This window comes from Contarinia nasturtii, unplaced genomic scaffold (assembly GCF_009176525.2).
Source record: "Contarinia nasturtii isolate CC-2019 unplaced genomic scaffold, AAFC_CNas_1.1 Cnas_scaffold_129, whole genome shotgun sequence".
In the NCBI taxonomy this organism is placed as follows: domain Eukaryota; kingdom Metazoa; phylum Arthropoda; class Insecta; order Diptera; family Cecidomyiidae; genus Contarinia; species Contarinia nasturtii.
In genome coordinates, this window is record NW_022197486.1 from 6,700,335 (window position 1) to 6,716,932 (window position 16,598).

Sequence of the window (16,598 nt, forward strand, 5' to 3'; positions counted from 1 at the left end):
TTTGCATGAAAGCCAACACGCTTTCCAGCAGGGTCGCTCAACAGAAACAGCACTCCACGACATAGTCTCCATGGCTGAGAAGACATTCTCTGACAAGGAGTTTATGACAACAATATTTATGGACATTGAAGGAGCGTTTGATAACGTATCTTTCGAAGCAATAAATAAAGGAGTGATGAATAGCACTAAAAACAAGCTCATACAGACGTGGATTAAATCCATGCTCGAAAATAGAAGCATAGTCTTGCGGATGAGCGGGAGTAATATGACGGTACAGGCGTCAAGGGGAACTCCCCAAGGCGGTGTATTGTCGCCACTCCTTTGGCTAATTGTCATGAATGGTCTTCTAAAAGAACTTCATGAAAATGGCTTCCGTTCGGTTGGATATGCCGACGATCTTAGTATAATTTGCAAGGGAAAATTTTTGAATACAATCTCAGACAGGATACAGGCGGCCGTAAGGCTGGTTGAAAAGTGGTGTCTGTCAGTGGGACTTAAGATTAACCCTGCAAAGTCTGAAGTAATAATTTTCACAAAAAACAGGAACTTACAAGGTTTTAAAAATCCAATCATATTCGGTAAAGAAATTGAAAGGAAGGACTGCGTAAAATACCTGGGTGTAATGTTAGACCAAAAGCTTAATTGGCAAGCGCACATTGAGTATAAAGTCTCAAAGTGTTTAAGAGTTTTCTGGTGCTGCAGAACAGCCATTGGTAAGACTTGGGGTCTATCACCCAAATGTCTGCTCTGGCTCTTCACAGGGGTAGTTAAACCAATGCTTGCATACGGTGCTTTCATCTGGTGGAGAGGTACACGAACCATCAATGCCAGGAAAAAGCTAAACCATTTGCAAAGAGTCGCATGTATGTGTGTAACTGGAGCAATGAGCACCACACCACGGGCCGCACTCGATGCGCTCTTAGGTCTACCTAGACTAGAAGACTTCATTGAATCTGAAGCAATGAAGACTGCGTTTAGGTTAAAACCGCAAACCAACATATTTGTTAAAGATTCTCACACAGAATCACTCAAAAATCTCTTCATAATCGATAGTGTTCTAGAAGCACCAGCTGATAGACTTCCTAAAACCTCTTATAACTTCGACAGAAGATTTGAGGTAATAGTGACTAAGGATTTGAATGAGTTTTTTCTACACAGCACGTGGGCGCACTCCTCCTACTTCACTGACGGCTCAGTCAGAGAAACGGGAAGCGGGTGTGGTATCTTCTGTTCAAGGGAGAACAACGCTCTTTCGATTCCCTTGGGACTAACTACAACAGTCAAACAAGCGGAAGTAACTGCAATTTATCAATGTGCATTAAAAATTTTGGAGGACAGAGTAGAGGGAAGCATAGCCATCTTCACTGACAGCTTGGGAGCCATAAAAGAACTTCAAAGCTTTACAGTGAGGAATGGCTCAATTATGGCCTGCTACAATGCACTCCAAAGAATAGCCGAGACTAATCCACCTAGGGTTGTCTGGATTAAGGCACACTCAAACATTAGAGGACATGACGTGGCAGATCTGAGTGCCAAGGAGGCTTCACGAAGCACAGCTATGGGGCCGAAGCCAATTCTTCCCGTGGATTACTCACGAGTAAGGGAAACCCTGGCCACATGGCTCAAGACACGAAGCATACAGAATTGGCAAAATATACTCACATGCGAACAGACAAAATTCTTTGTCAGATCACTGTGTACTAGACTGACCAGACAACTTCTGAGACTACCTAAGAGTGATATTAGAATTGCCATTGGTCTCTTGACGGGGCATAGTAAGGTCAACTATCATCTAAGAAACCTACGTCTCAGAGACGATCCTGATTGCAGATTATGTGGAAGAGAAGTGGAAACCACAGCTCACCTCATTTTCAGATGTCAAGGATTGGCCAACCTGAGGATAGATTTCGATGGATTGATAGATCCACAACGACCTGAAGCCCCAATAATTTTCGAAATCATAGATTTTTTCAAAAAGGCTTGTGAATTAAATTCCTGCCTTAACCCCATTTTTGGATAACTACTTATTGGTGTGCATTAGGCACACAAGCGGGCGTCTTGCAATAGGTTAAAAAACCTGAGCAACGAGAAACTACGGATATTACTGAAAAGTAGACCTAGTATACTCCCCGTACGAATCCAATAATCCAATACTCTCAGTTCATTGAAATCCTTCAAATTGAACACACCAAGAAGAAAATTGCATAGAAAATAAAATTTATTTTTTGGATTTCAAGCATAGGCGCATTCAGTTTGGGTTGAAAATTGATTTGGAAATAACTTCATGTAAATTGTGATGCATTTTTGTAATAATGTTATTGTTTTACCTACAGATTTTCGAACGATAGATACAATGAACGATGACGAAGAACAACAGCTTAAACAAAGATGGGATCAAATTTTCAACGTCTACGATGTTGATTCAACAATTCGAGTCACTTATATTGAATCCTAGGGGGGATACACAAACGATTAAACCATGATTCCAATATAAAAATACTAATCCTACTATTCCACCAATCCGTCATTTCATTGTCAAATGTGATGTCACATTTCGCCGCTATTCACTTTGTTGAAAACTTATTTATCGATACTGGAGTATGACATTTTGTTATTGATAATTAAAATTATTTTTTTTATCAATAAAATTTTGAGAAAGTGTATCTATTGTTTTGTAAATTTGTAATCGACCTTTGAACTAAAAAATATTTCAAAAAAGAACAAATTACTATCTCAAAACAAGTTCAATGCTTTTATCAAATTCTGTACTATCGATTACAAAAACTTTGTATTAACCCATTTTCGCTATTCCATAGACGGACAGCTACTGAATTCTCTATTCCACTTTAATTTCTCGAATTTTTACACTAAAAAGTCTAATCCTATTCTACGTGTCTACCCCCTAGATTGAATCGCTGCCAGGAGAAACGTTTAATGGACATGTGAGTGTTAAATATTAGATACGTTGTTTATCGATTTATAAAAGTGTTGAAAATAAAACAAGAATAAACAATCGATTTTCGTCATCCTTCCCAATTTCAGTATGCCGCAGAAGATGCGTATGAATATTTCAAACAATTTGGTGAGATAAAATCAACCCTACATTTTGGACGCTATGGCAAAGAAAACTATGTACTTGTGGAATTTGCGTGTAAGGAAGTTGCAGCTCAAATAGCGATGCGAAGAGGATTCATAATGAACGGACAAAAATTCAAAGTGGACTCAATTGAAAAAACTGATACATTAATATATGACCTAAATCTTGAATCTGCTGAAATGAGTATGCCGCCAAGTAATGATTCGCCCAAAAATATTCTAAATGTCTTAGACGACGACTGCATTGGATTAATATTCGATAAAATTTCAAATATCAGGGATTTTCATTCAATCTTAAACGTTTGCGTACGATTCAATCAAATCGCCAGGAAAGTTTTCCCATCCAAAATTAAACGTAGATGCGTTGATTTTGTAGAATACCTATTAAACTACGAAGATCTGCAAATGATACAAATTGAAAATTTCCTTCGTTATTTTGGTTCATCCGTTGAGTCATTGGAAATTAGTGAATGTTACATACAAGAAGCGGAGGGCAAATCAAATACTTTGTTGAAGATTATTCATGATTATTGCAAAAATCTTCGAAAGCTCGATCTTCATATTTCTGGTGTTGATAATCAAACTGTGTCTGAGATTCAACCATTACTTTCAAAATTAGAATATTTATATTTGGGTTTTGTGTGTGGTTCAGATTTTGGAGCATTTAATGATTTCATTTCAACTTGTACTCAGTTAAACACATTGATGTTAACCGGATGTCAATCATCCGATGAATTTTCGATGCCGAATGTAAATTTTCCAAATTTAATAAAATTTCAAATAAATTCTACGAATATAGCGATTGATTCATTTTTGGAATGTAACCCACAAATTGAAACAATTACCGTAAAGCATCCATCGAATGTGCGTAGTTTTTTTAATCATGATATGCCTAAAATTCAAAAATTATCATTACTTAATCGTAATGAATGCATCACTCAAGAACAGAGCATTCACTTAAGAAGTTTGAACGTTGCGCGAATGCATCTAGAAACATCACTTGACGATTCGATAATCAATATTTTTCGTTTAAAAAACATTGTGGATCTTACACTTCACGTTAAGACAACATTAAATGAGGATCATTTGGTTTCTTTGGTTAAAAATCTATCGAATCTTGAAAAAATGTCTATTTATAATGATACGACATATCAAATAAATTTTGACACAATCAAGCAAATATTACAGCATACAAATCAATTAAGCGTCCTACTTATAATTTGGCCAACAAATGCCATTCAACATTTTGATAAAAATGATTATAATGAAATATTGAAATTCGTCAAAAATCGATCCACATATACATTGAATCTGAAATTTATAAATCAAACAACATTGTTTGATGACACCAATGGGCTCAAAAGGAAATTTGTACTGTTTGATGAAGATTCTCAAAGGTTACGCGTCTCGAATTATTTTCAATATGCTTATAACGCTGGACATTGATAGCTGCATAAGAATTTTTTTTTGGATGCGAGATTCTGGCAATGTGAACAATTTATTTTGATTTTTCTTATTTTTATTTTTTGAATTCAAACTAACACATGTATTTCAATTCAACAATCAATAAAGTTATCATTTTGATTATAGTAATTTTGAGGAAAGTGCATTCGTTTTATTAATTATCAAAATCACGACCGTAGATATCCGTGTACTGTTTCACAAAGAACACGAGTGGAAAATGATTGCCGAAAATGCGTTCCTTTTTATCCGACGTTTGATACAGGGGGAGGAAATTTTTTTAAGCCTAGGATATAAAGAGAAGTGTTTTCAAATCATTCTTGTGCTGTAATTGAAGTATGAACTGTCAACAGTATTCCCACAAAAAAATGAGTTCATATCTCTCTTCATTTGTTAAGTTCAACATTTGACATTAAGTCATTTTGATATTTTTTTAAAAACTGAAAAAATCCAAAATCATGTTGAGATTAGGTATCTCACAAAAGATTGTATAGCATCAAACAATTTCAATCACTTCTTGCGTGTAATTTGTGGTCACCTTCCTCCATCGTATACCATAGTCAAAGAATAAGAAAACCCTTCATAGTTGTGCAGAGACTTAATGAAAGAGGACTCTCACACTTTTGTGACAATTGTGAAAACAGTTCAAGATGTGATGGCCAAAATCCAAGTGTAGTTCATTAAATATTCCAAATGCCCAATAGTACGTTAGCTGCGATCCTCAGCATCACAGCAGACAGTGTCTTCAATATATCACACGAAAAATGTTACTTAGAGAACGTTTGTTCGCGATCATTCGAAAAGCCTTTGATATTTTTTTGACAGATGATCACATTTGTCTTTGTGATTGATTACTCAAGCTTCTGGAATGTAGCGAATAAATCAACAGTAGTTGGTAATGAAGCCTGGTTCTTGTACTACAAATCAAAGACCAAAGCGAAGAGAATGTATTATTATACAGTGTTGGCAAGGCATCAGTAGAAAGTCGCCTCCAAACAGATGATTTCCAACATATGACTACCGTTTCTGGGATACAAATGGTATATTAATGATTGGCTTGTCACCAAAAAATACTATGGTCTTGGGTCTGTACCACGCTCAATAGATGTATGGATTGCGTTATGTAGTAGAAGTAAAATATTGTTTTCTTCTGGCGAGAAAATTTGTCTTCGTATGACAGCTCGCAAGTGAATAATTGGAAAAGCATTGTCACCACCTGAATCTTGATTCAAATTCACCATCTATTGCATTTGTTGAGGCCGGCCTCTAGCTAGTATTTCCACTTTTCAAATATGAAAAATGTCTCAATAGAAAAATGCGGTGCTCGATTTTATAAAAATTTCGAAGGATTTCGAGGTGATGACTAATTGACCAACGTAGAAAACTCTCAATAAGAGATATCAACCTAATTTTTTGTGGGAATACTGTTGACAGTTCATACTTCAATTACAGCACAAGAATGATTTGAAAACACTTCTCTTTATATCCTAGGCTTAAAAAATTTTCCTCCCCCTGTAGAATCCAATTCACCATCAAAGCACACACATCATCAATGATAACTTTTGCATGCGGACTGTTATCTTTGTTGTATTGCACAACACTGGTAAAATGCGACGCCAAACTCTCAAAGAAATTGGAAATATCAAAAACGTTGTTAATTAACTTTTTAATTGGATCGCAAAGCATGTGTTTGATTTCGTTGGTGGATACATTGAATTGACTATATGCTGTGTGCATATTTGTTGATAACATTTTTGTTTATGCTGTATGCATGTGTCTGCACCGATGCAAGACAATCAAACATGTCTCTATTTATTGGCACACCGGATTTAATCGAATACTTCAGCTACACAAAAAGATATGATCTCAAAAAAACTGACTTTCATATACAGCAAAGCGTGGAATTCATCCGCAGAGCAAATCGGTAAGCTATTATGTATATTTCTATTTCGTGCATCTGATGCAGGCTTTCCAAGTATTTTCCAAATATTTTCATTTTTTTATTTATAAAAGAACAATATATTGAAGCAAGACACGTTTCATCAATTGTGTTTATTTAATTTTATTATCCGGTAAATTTTTCAAAATCTTTTGCTCGCATAAAATTTGTTTTAGTATTATTTACAGCATGTTTCTCTTTTTTGTATTTTTGGTAAATTTTCTGTATGTTATTGTTTTCTTCTAAGGCCGACACATGATCTTTTTTAAGTAAAGTTTTATTACTGATCAATCCAATTTCGTACAAATCAATTTGGTCTCATAAGGACCATATAATTTTCCACTTCAAACTGCTGCTGGGAATGGTCGTTCTACATACTTCCAATATAAAAAGAAATAGAAATTTAATCATATCACTTTTCGTGCTTTCTAGGTGACATCATGCGGTCAAAACGCTAATAAACCAAGGAGCCAATGTTAATTGCAAAAATGTTAGGACTGAAACGCCACTTTACGAGGTTACTTCTGGAGGTAATTGTTCACTTTTCCAAATTAAGAATAAATATTTTCAATCAAATTTATTATGTTGGTGTCTACCAAGCATGAATGTTAATTTTTTTTCAGTTCTAAAAATAAAGCTTATTCTCATTACTTTTCGTGCATACAGACGTAGCCAAATATCTAATCGAGCAAGGAGCGGATGTGAATGCTGAAACTGAAGATGGGAAAAACACACCACTTCATACCGCTCTTTGGACTGGTAATGGTTTCAAGTTGAGAATAAATAGTTTCAAGAAAGTTTATTCTTCTTACTTTTCGTACTTCTAGGTGCAACAAAAACAGCAAAAATTCTCATCGAAAACGGTGCCAATATAAATGCTGAAAACTACTACAAGCACACACCACTTCACGCTGCTGCTGAGTATGGTAATTGTTAACTTTTCCAAATTATTTAAATTTGCATTCCTTAAATCGGTTACATATTTCTTACTTTCTTTTTTTTTTCAAAATGTTTGAACCATTCAATGGCCAAATAATAACAAATGTCGCTAAACAAATTTCTTTGAATGTCTTTTCAGGCAACGCTGACATGATTGATTTTTTAATAAAAAAGGGTGCAAATCAATTCACTAGAAGTAGTAGAAATGAAACTCCACGTGAATATGCTTTCAGAAGAGGTATTTTGACCATACACTTTTGAATCGAAAGCATCTCAATTAAGTTTATAATCAAAAACATTTCAGGTTACAAGGAAGCAGCAAAAATTCTAGAGGAAGCAGAGAGTAGCTTTGGTAATTATCACAATTTTAAATAAATTTGAAATTAAAGGCATCATTTAAAATAACTTGATTACATATCGCACAACTCGAGTCCGCTAGTGAGAGCAAAATGCTTAGAGTCATGAGATATAATCTATTGCATATGATATCAGTGAATACATTGGACGTTAAGATACTAGTACGTTTACATAAAACTATCTCCTATTTTGTGCGAAATAGTCCGAAATAATATCTTAGCCCAATGTAATGACTGCATGATATTTAAATGTTCAGTATATGATGACCCAAGAGGGGTGCCCTACCCCCCATGGTATGGGAGCTATGCTCTCCGGAGTATTTTTGAACCTCCCCGTGAAAAACGCCCCCTAGCGGGAATTTTGAAAATCGCACCACTGATATAGTATATACTCACTACCAGCTACTCATAGCATACAAAAATAAGGATGAATTTGCTGTTATTCAAAAGTTCAGTAAAGTGTAGTTGTGCCTTGTTAATCCATTTTATTTGAATTTGATTCGAAAACATTAAATTGCAGTTTCTGTTGTGATCTCTCCGCCTGAGTTTCAAATCGGACCATGCAGCGCATATCGCACAGCCGCACACGTAAGAATATTCTATTGACGATGATGTATTAGGCATAGTCATGGAATATTGATTTATATTTGGTTTTATTAGACTCCAACCACCGTCATCTGGCATAAGGCGAATGGATTTCTCCCGGATCGATCATACCAAAAGAATGGTGTTCTTACCATCACAAATGTTCAACTTGCTGATGGCGGTGAATATATTTGCCAAGCTGAATTTGAAGGACATCACGAACAACGTGCTACAATTATAGTTAGAGGTAAATATATCAAACCGATTAATTATTAATTTCAATCAATTATAGACGATCGTTCTAATCAAACCGAAAACCAGTAAGTTTCAGCGTGCCTTGAATAACCTTACTGCCTTAAAATAAAATAATAACAAAATTGAAAACAGAACAAAAAATGTAATAGATGACGAAGTTCGTCAGATGAACGTTAAGTTTTAAATAAAAATATGAAATCAGTAGCCAAATGTAGTACTACTCTATTTATGTATCTCTTTTTGCTTTGCCATTCGCAATATAGCAGTGACGGCAGAATGATGATAACATAATCTCACTTGATTACATCATAGTTTGGAAGTACACACATCGCAACATCAAGGGGCTGGTAACACAATTCAACAAAAATGAAAATACTCTAGAAAAGTTGAAATAAATAAATGTTCAAATATTTATTATTGTGAAAATTAATTGTCTTTTCAATTTTGTGAGATTGGTGTTGAAAATATTCGAAAATATAATTAAATGAATTAATGTGAAAAAAATAGTAAAAATCAGATGAAAAAATATGAATGTGTTCTAATTTTCTGTAGAATTTTAATTTCTCTGGGAGAATCGTCAGGGATATTCGAATTTACATATTTTTAATCATATTGCAATAATAAACATAAATTTTGTGACATAAAAAAACGTGATAAGCTCCTAGCTCTAATATTCATTTACATGTAAATTCGACTTTATCAAAATTAAAGCCACATTTTATGCCGAATAAACTAGAAAATCAGAAGTATTGTACATTTCATTGAGTACGAAAGTACTTTCGTTCTTTAATAATTCAGACAAATTTTTGTAATTTATTACAGTGTTCACGTCTTCGCCTCAACAAGAGTTTTTGCAACTGTAATTGGAAATTTTTATTGAAAATGAATATAAAATATTTATTTGTTTTATTGTCTGTGTGTTTCGAAGTCCGTGCAAATTCGGATTTGAACAATAAGCTACTTGATGCCGCCCAAAATGGTAAACTCTCATAAAAATATAATTAGCTATAAGAGGCATGCCTAATATCAAGTGATTCTGAAGGGAACAAATTTATTTAATAGTTCCAAAAAAGTTTATACCCCTTACTTTTCGTACTTTCTAGGTCATACAGAAATGATAAAATATCTAATAGAGAAAGGAGCTCATGTAAATGGTAAAACGATGATCGAATATACCACTTCACAAGGCTGCTAGCCATGATAATTGTTCACTTTTCCGAATTAAGAATAAATAGTTTCAATAAACTTAAATCTGATCACATTTCGTGTGATTTGCATTCACCGATTCGTTTGTACATTTCTTACTTCATTCTATGTTATAAGACTATTTCTTTTTTTCAAAAATGGAAAACAATATTATAGCATAAGTCAATAAACAATAACAAACGTAGCAAAAATTCTTTTTATTTCAATGTCTTTTCTGGAAAAATTCAAGTGATTAAATTGCTAATCGCGAAGGGTGCAAATCTATTCGCTACAAATAGTGAAAATGAAACTCCACATGACGTGGCTGTTACATATGGTAATTTGACCACACACTTTTAAATAGAAAGCAATAAACTTCGCAATATTCATTTAATACGAATAAAAATGACATTGCATTGATTGAGCTGACGAAACGTATTCGCTTTACGGATGAAATAGGAGCGGCATGTTTGGAAACAGATATACGAGACCAACCACCGGATGTAAATATTTTGGAGACAGATTGGGGTTTCCCTATGGATCAAAATGGTACATAAATATTTCAAATAGTATAGAAGATATTTAACATCTTAACATTCAAGCATCTTTGAGATCAAATGACTTAAAAATGGTACAATTGACCCAATGCCTCAATGCAGTGCAACGTTTATCGAATGGAATAGATGATGCACGATTTCGAAACTGTCTCTCTGATGGCCAATATTGTGCGTATGATCTAGAGGGAATAAGAGTAGTATGCATTTGAACATAAAATCCCCTAGTCAAAAAAAGTAATTTCGAAGCCGTTCTCCAAGATCCTAAAAGTTAAACGTTGCTTACTCAATAAGATAACAAAAAAAAATTGGTTAAAAACGCTACGAAGAAACACAATTTTTATTTTTCAAAAAACCGAAGAAACAAACAAAAATATTTTTTTATGTCTACGAATGAGTGATATGCATCCACATCAAACTTTTCATGTTACCTTCGTTCAATAAAAATGGCGTCATCTTTAATTTGGTTCAAATTCCATTTATCTTGAATTTCCACATTTAATTTGTCTCCAAATGCTTTGCTAACATCGCTCAGATACAATCTCTCCATAAATGTGCACTCATTCAAAAGATTAACAATTGTTTCTATTTGCACATCGTTATCGCAATTGAAATTGGCTTCAACTAAATTTTTTGCGATTTTTCCAAGCAAAGAAATATATTCATCTTCAAATCCGTCTCTACTGTGGAATTTAAGTTTTCTTAAATCTGGATGTCTTTCAATGGTTTCAATCCAATTGGGAAATTCATCAGGATCGCAAGCAAACTCCTCCAACCGTTCAAATGTAATGTTCATGAGGCCTCCCGAGACGAAGTTAATTTCGAAACTTTTAACATTCTTAAAATGAATCTCATCCGTGTAATCGACTGTTGTGTCATCGGGCAAAATGAATGTTTCAAGACTTGGTAAATGTTCACTTACAAACTCAACTAACGTAGCACTACCATAAGCAATGTTCAACACTCGAATTTGATGGTTTTTCGCTATTAATTTCTTATGTTTACTATCGCCGGGAAAAATACCAAACGAAATTATCAAATGTTCCAACTTTGCAAGGGAATGACCAAAAATATCATCATTTTTTATATTAACCGCAAGTAATTGTAATAATTGCACGTTCGGAAAGATTTTCGCCAAACTTAATGTGTGGGTCTCGAATTCAGACATATGAAACGTAACTTCGGTTACGTTATAGAATGGGTTCTTCACTTGCCTCAACATATTTCGGCCACCATTTACACTGAATCCACGTAATTTTTCACAGTATCGACTGGCCAATTCAATACATTTTTCTAAATTCTTGTCTGGCATGACGTTTGAGAAGTTGATGTATAACTCTGAAATAAGTTCTCCGAAGTATTCAAGTAGAAGATAAATTGAATTTATTTTAATATTATGACTAACTGTATTGCCGTCGATAGTTAGAGAATACGAATTTGAATTTTTTACAATTAAAACAAACTTGTTCTCATATTTTCTATCGAAAATATCAGCAGCAATCATCCGATAATTGTTATTCATGAGAGCCATATCAAGCAAATCGTGAATATCAATTTTATTTATTATTTCGAATCGACAATTTGCACTCGAATCATTCGGCATTGTCAACATTTCATCTACGCATTCCAAGTGGTTCAGCCATAAGTCATTCTAAAATTATTTTAAATTATTAAAAGAAAGTAAAAAAAATTAAAAAAAAAATTACTCTGGTCGAATCGATGGACTTGCTGGTTATAGCATTTATAGCACAGATACAAAGGAAAATAAATGTGTAAAAAGTGTTGATCGTCATTTTCTGGATTTTAAACGTCGTTTTTCAATTTGTAACGAACTATTAAAGCTGCTAATAACGACTGTTACTTTTTAACTATATTTATTTCTGTCGTGATCCGCCTTATCTTATCAAATTGAACACATTTTTTTCGATATCAAAACTTTGCTACCTTATTGAAAAAAATGTGAATTTTGACGGAATAAAAGTACTTCTTTTAAATTGTTTCTCTGTGTGTAGTTATCTAGAATCGAATTATTATGATATTTTTAGTTGTATGTGTGACTAAAACTTATTTCAATATTTTTTATGCTTACAGCACAGGTATTCATCATTTAGATCATTTTCCCTAAATGCTACAGATGACAAGTGGTAAAAAAAGAACAGTCTAGAGCCAAAGTTCACCATTGTTTGTCAAAATATTTTATTGTTTATTTTTCGATAAACAGGTAAATGACAATGGCTTGAAATGTTGTGTTTTTTGCGAACCCACTTACTGCGATGCATCACTTGAAGGTCCTTTTTTAAGAAAACATACTTATGCTACTTTGAGCAGATGGAATTACTTTGTTGTGAATAAATGTCACTTCCTTTGTTTGTTATTTGGCAGGATTATTAATTTCGGGGGAAAAATCGGTTCATATGCATACAGCTGAACCTAATGATTTTTGTTATCGGTTTTCATTTGTTCCTATACCCATTATTCCTTACCATACAAATCCATGGATAGTCATAGTTGAAAGACGTACAAGGATAGACGTGTCTCTTCGTCGTGTGTGTTTTACTTGTCATTGTGATCACTGTTCCAGAATAACCAATCTGTAAAGAAAATCCAACGAAAATAAAAATATCGAATCACAACATAAAAATTGTGTGATTTAGCTTTACTTGTGAATAAAAATCAAAAATATTTCAGTGAAAAGTGTTAAAATTTGAAGTATTCGCAGAACAATCGATAAAAATATGGATATTCCGGCAGCGCAAGATTCGCCAAAAAACATTTTGAATGCTTTGAACAATGACAGTATCACAGAAATTATACGCAAATTAACCAATGTGGAAGATTTTCTGAGCGCAGCCGAAACATGTAGACGATTCCAGGCATGTGCAAAGGATACGTTCAAATTTATGGCATCGAATTATTTTAAATGCATCAATATTAACATGAATTTAAATTTGATGGGAACACTGAACGGCGAACGTGTGGAAAGTTTCACAACAATTTTTGGCAATTCGGTCGAATCAATCCAATTGGGTGCAACAAAAAAACATCATGAAACTCTTTACAATCGGTTAGATGATATTCAAATAATTCGATTGATATCAAAAAATTGTGGCAAAACACTTAAGCATTTACAAATTTACCGAATTGTCAAACCGCTAATGAATGAACGAGATCAATTTCCGGCTTTGGAAACATTGTCATTCTCCAAATATATACCAACAAATTTCAAACTTAATTCACCACTGCAATGTTTAACATTCAACAATCTAAGGGTTGAAAGTTCATTATCTCATTTTATAAGAGCTTTTCCGGAATTGAAACAAGTTAAATTTAACGCAACCGACTGCTTATGGGATGACACATTTAATGAGTTTGCAATACTTAATCCACAATTACAGCGATTAGAATTTTCATTTTGTCATAACATCACATCATTGGTATTTGAACAAATAGCCAGCAATTTAGCAAATTTGGAGCATTTGTCTTGTATCTATTCGCAAAGAATGAAAAGTGGTCATCGTCGAAAAATTGTATCGTCTTTGGTTAAATTACGAAAACTAAAAAGTTTCGTTTGGGGATGTGATTATGATTTTTCAATAGAATCTCTTATTAATGCATTCGTTAAATATAATATACCGATTGAAGAATTAACATTTTTGCCATTGCAAGCAATCGATGAAATTAAAAGCATGCAAACACTGAACACACTGAAACATTTGACCATTTCATGGCACACTTCAATCGGCAAGGTTAATCGATTGCTGAACACACAAGCCGCATTGGAAACGTTAACATTTGAATTGAAATATAATGATCGTAGCGCATCGCAAGCAATTGTTAATCAACTTAAAATGTATATTAAAGGAGCACTGGGTACTGGCAAGAATTTGAAACAAATAACATGTCGCGTTCATAAAGTAAACATCGATGTTATCGTCTATAAATCAATTTTGGCTTTAATAAAAGATCGAGCCAGTGTTTTAATTGAAGTTTCACATAATTCAACTATCAATATTCCGGCAGATGTATTGAAAGGGAAATGGTTAAAAATAATTGTACGCAACAAATGTACAGATAACCGCGAACCGAGCTCATTCAATCATTCGAGGCGCTCAGATACCGCAATAGCAATGAGATCTCCGGCGACCAGACGTGAATAAATACTCGGTAGTAAGAAATAGAAAAATAAAATAGAAAAAATGTTACTGTACTATCAAAATCAGGTAACATAATGAAATTTAATCGACGACAACCGGAGATTTTTGAAAATTGAACACAGTATAATAAAAATCTGAAAAAAAAACAATCTTTCGAAATTTCATTATGTAGAATTTTTTATTAAAATTAGTTGTAATTTTTTTTATAATTCAAATGTATGATCTGCACAGAAATTAAATAAAAATTTGTCAACATTCTTATTACATACGTTTTACTTTCCAACATTTTTCAGCTCTAATATCATTATTACGTTTTTGGTACTTAAAATAAAAAAATCAATATATTTAGTCCTTAAACTCAATCAAATACCGAACACAAGACCCCAGATGGCAATAATTACTTTTTTATACGAAAAAAATTCTTTGGATTTGCTGGGGTTTCTTGACCGAAATTAACACCCTCAATCATCAATCCAAAAATTTGGATCATTCAATTCAAAATAAATTTTCATCGGAGTGAAAAAAGAGGCCTTTATTTTTACAGACCTCCCCCCCGTGCATAATTTGTAGATATTACATATTTGTAAACTCCCCCCCGTTTTTTCACCACCTGCCCACGTATGTTCTCTAAAGAAGTCATTATTTTTGCACGTCTTTTTTTACTATAAAAAATGATTTGATAAATATAAAAATACTGTTATCAACTACCACAAAAATCTTATCGATATCATAATGAGACGATTAAATTCAATAATTGATTAAAATTAAGTACTTACCTCTCCTACTGGTTATCATACATCATTCAACTGCTTTGTGCTTTCCGCACAAAATATTTATTTGAATCGAAAAATGTTTAGTAATACAAAGAATAGCATCAATATGACACATAATATGAGTGGATTTGGTGAAGAGCGATCAACTATGAACTATACGGGTGTAAGTCGAATTCAAGAAAACAATAACTTTAAATGAATTTTATGTTTTTAAATATGTAGGTCATAGATTGGCTACTTGCATACAGGGATCCATATGATATTTGGATGTCACATCCGAGCTATGTGATTTGTGAATTTCATTTTCTCATTGGAGCTGCTCTGATGATTGTTCATGGTTTGTTAACAATTTTTTTGTATGCTTTGATTTATTCGTAACTAAGTCTACTATTTAATTAAGGACAGCTTTGAAAACCGGAGGCAGATGGCCATGGTTATTCTTATCAGCTATGACGCATGGATTTGTGATTGAATTGATTTCGTACTTTTCACCGTTCATCGATAATTTTTGGCACGCTCAAAGCATTATTACACTTTTCGATCGCCGGATGCCACTCTATATTACGGTTTTATGTATGTTTCAAATCCATCGAAAGATTTTTATTTCAATATGAAATATGCTTCTTTTCAAACAGATTCGGTGTTTTATTATCATGCTTCATGGATCGTTTCCAAAATGCAATTGAAATCTAAACTGGTTGAATATATGGCCGTTGGACTGATGACCGTTTTAATTGATATGCCGTTTGATATAATTTGTGTAAAATATGTTCATTGGATATGGCATGATACTGATCCAAATATTTGTAGGTGTTATTCAAAAAAAAATTCGTTTTCTACTTGTAATTTATTGTTTTTATCATTTCGTAAAAAAGATGATCGCCATTATTGGGTGCCATGGAATTCGTATTACTTCCATTTGTGCTTTTCTACTAGTTTTCAATTTTGGTTTCATTCCGTTCGTAGTTGGTTTGAAACGCGTAAAAATTTAGACAAATGGCAATCTGGTTCGATGTAAGACATATGTGTATATGTGTAGTAATGTGCGAGCTACATTTTACAGGGGGGGGGGGGTGTTTTTTCAAAAAAAAAATGATATGCAAAAAATAAATTTTTTTTTTTTTTTTTTTTTTTACAAGTTTGTGGTTAAAATCCCAAAAAAATCAAAATAATTTTCCCCGCCCAAAACCTCAGCAAATTAAAATAAAATCGTTTTTTTTTTTTTTTGGAAGTCACTTTTTGAGGCGAAAATCCCTAGCAAATCGGAAGAATTTTCTCAGCCAAACAAAGTGAAGAGCTAA

General features: G+C 33.4%; 2 protein-coding genes and 1 long non-coding RNA gene across 3 annotated transcripts in view; 2 read left to right on the plus strand and 1 right to left on the minus strand.

Annotated features, from left to right (window-relative positions):
* The first annotated feature begins 9,392 nt into the window (after nucleotides 1-9,392).
* LOC116349708 lies at nucleotides 9,393-9,912 on the plus strand. The gene is made up of 2 exons (XR_004201940.1): nucleotides 9,393-9,610; nucleotides 9,735-9,912. It is a non-coding gene; the product is annotated as an uncharacterized LOC116349708 (long non-coding RNA).
* Nucleotides 9,913-10,678: 766 nt separating this feature from the next.
* Nucleotides 10,679-12,210, minus strand: LOC116346300. The gene is made up of 2 exons (XM_031776261.1): nucleotides 12,077-12,210; nucleotides 10,679-12,021 (listed from the first exon to the last, which is right to left on the minus strand). Exons 1-2 carry the CDS (start codon nucleotides 12,161-12,163, stop codon nucleotides 10,798-10,800), a joined length of 1,311 nt encoding a protein of 436 aa, XP_031632121.1. The 5' UTR covers nucleotides 12,164-12,210; the 3' UTR covers nucleotides 10,679-10,797.
* A 3,147-nt stretch (nucleotides 12,211-15,357) lies between these two features.
* Nucleotides 15,358-16,598, plus strand: part of LOC116347718 — a 2,889-nt gene continuing 1,648 nt past the window's right edge. Inside the window, exons 1-5 of the mRNA XM_031778436.1 lie at nucleotides 15,358-15,460; nucleotides 15,520-15,634; nucleotides 15,703-15,870; nucleotides 15,933-16,103; nucleotides 16,173-16,311. Of these exons, the coding sequence (XP_031634296.1) occupies nucleotides 15,374-15,460; nucleotides 15,520-15,634; nucleotides 15,703-15,870; nucleotides 15,933-16,103; nucleotides 16,173-16,311 (680 nt within the window). The 5' untranslated portion in view covers nucleotides 15,358-15,373. The remainder of the gene's footprint in view (nucleotides 15,461-15,519; nucleotides 15,635-15,702; nucleotides 15,871-15,932; nucleotides 16,104-16,172; nucleotides 16,312-16,598) is intronic.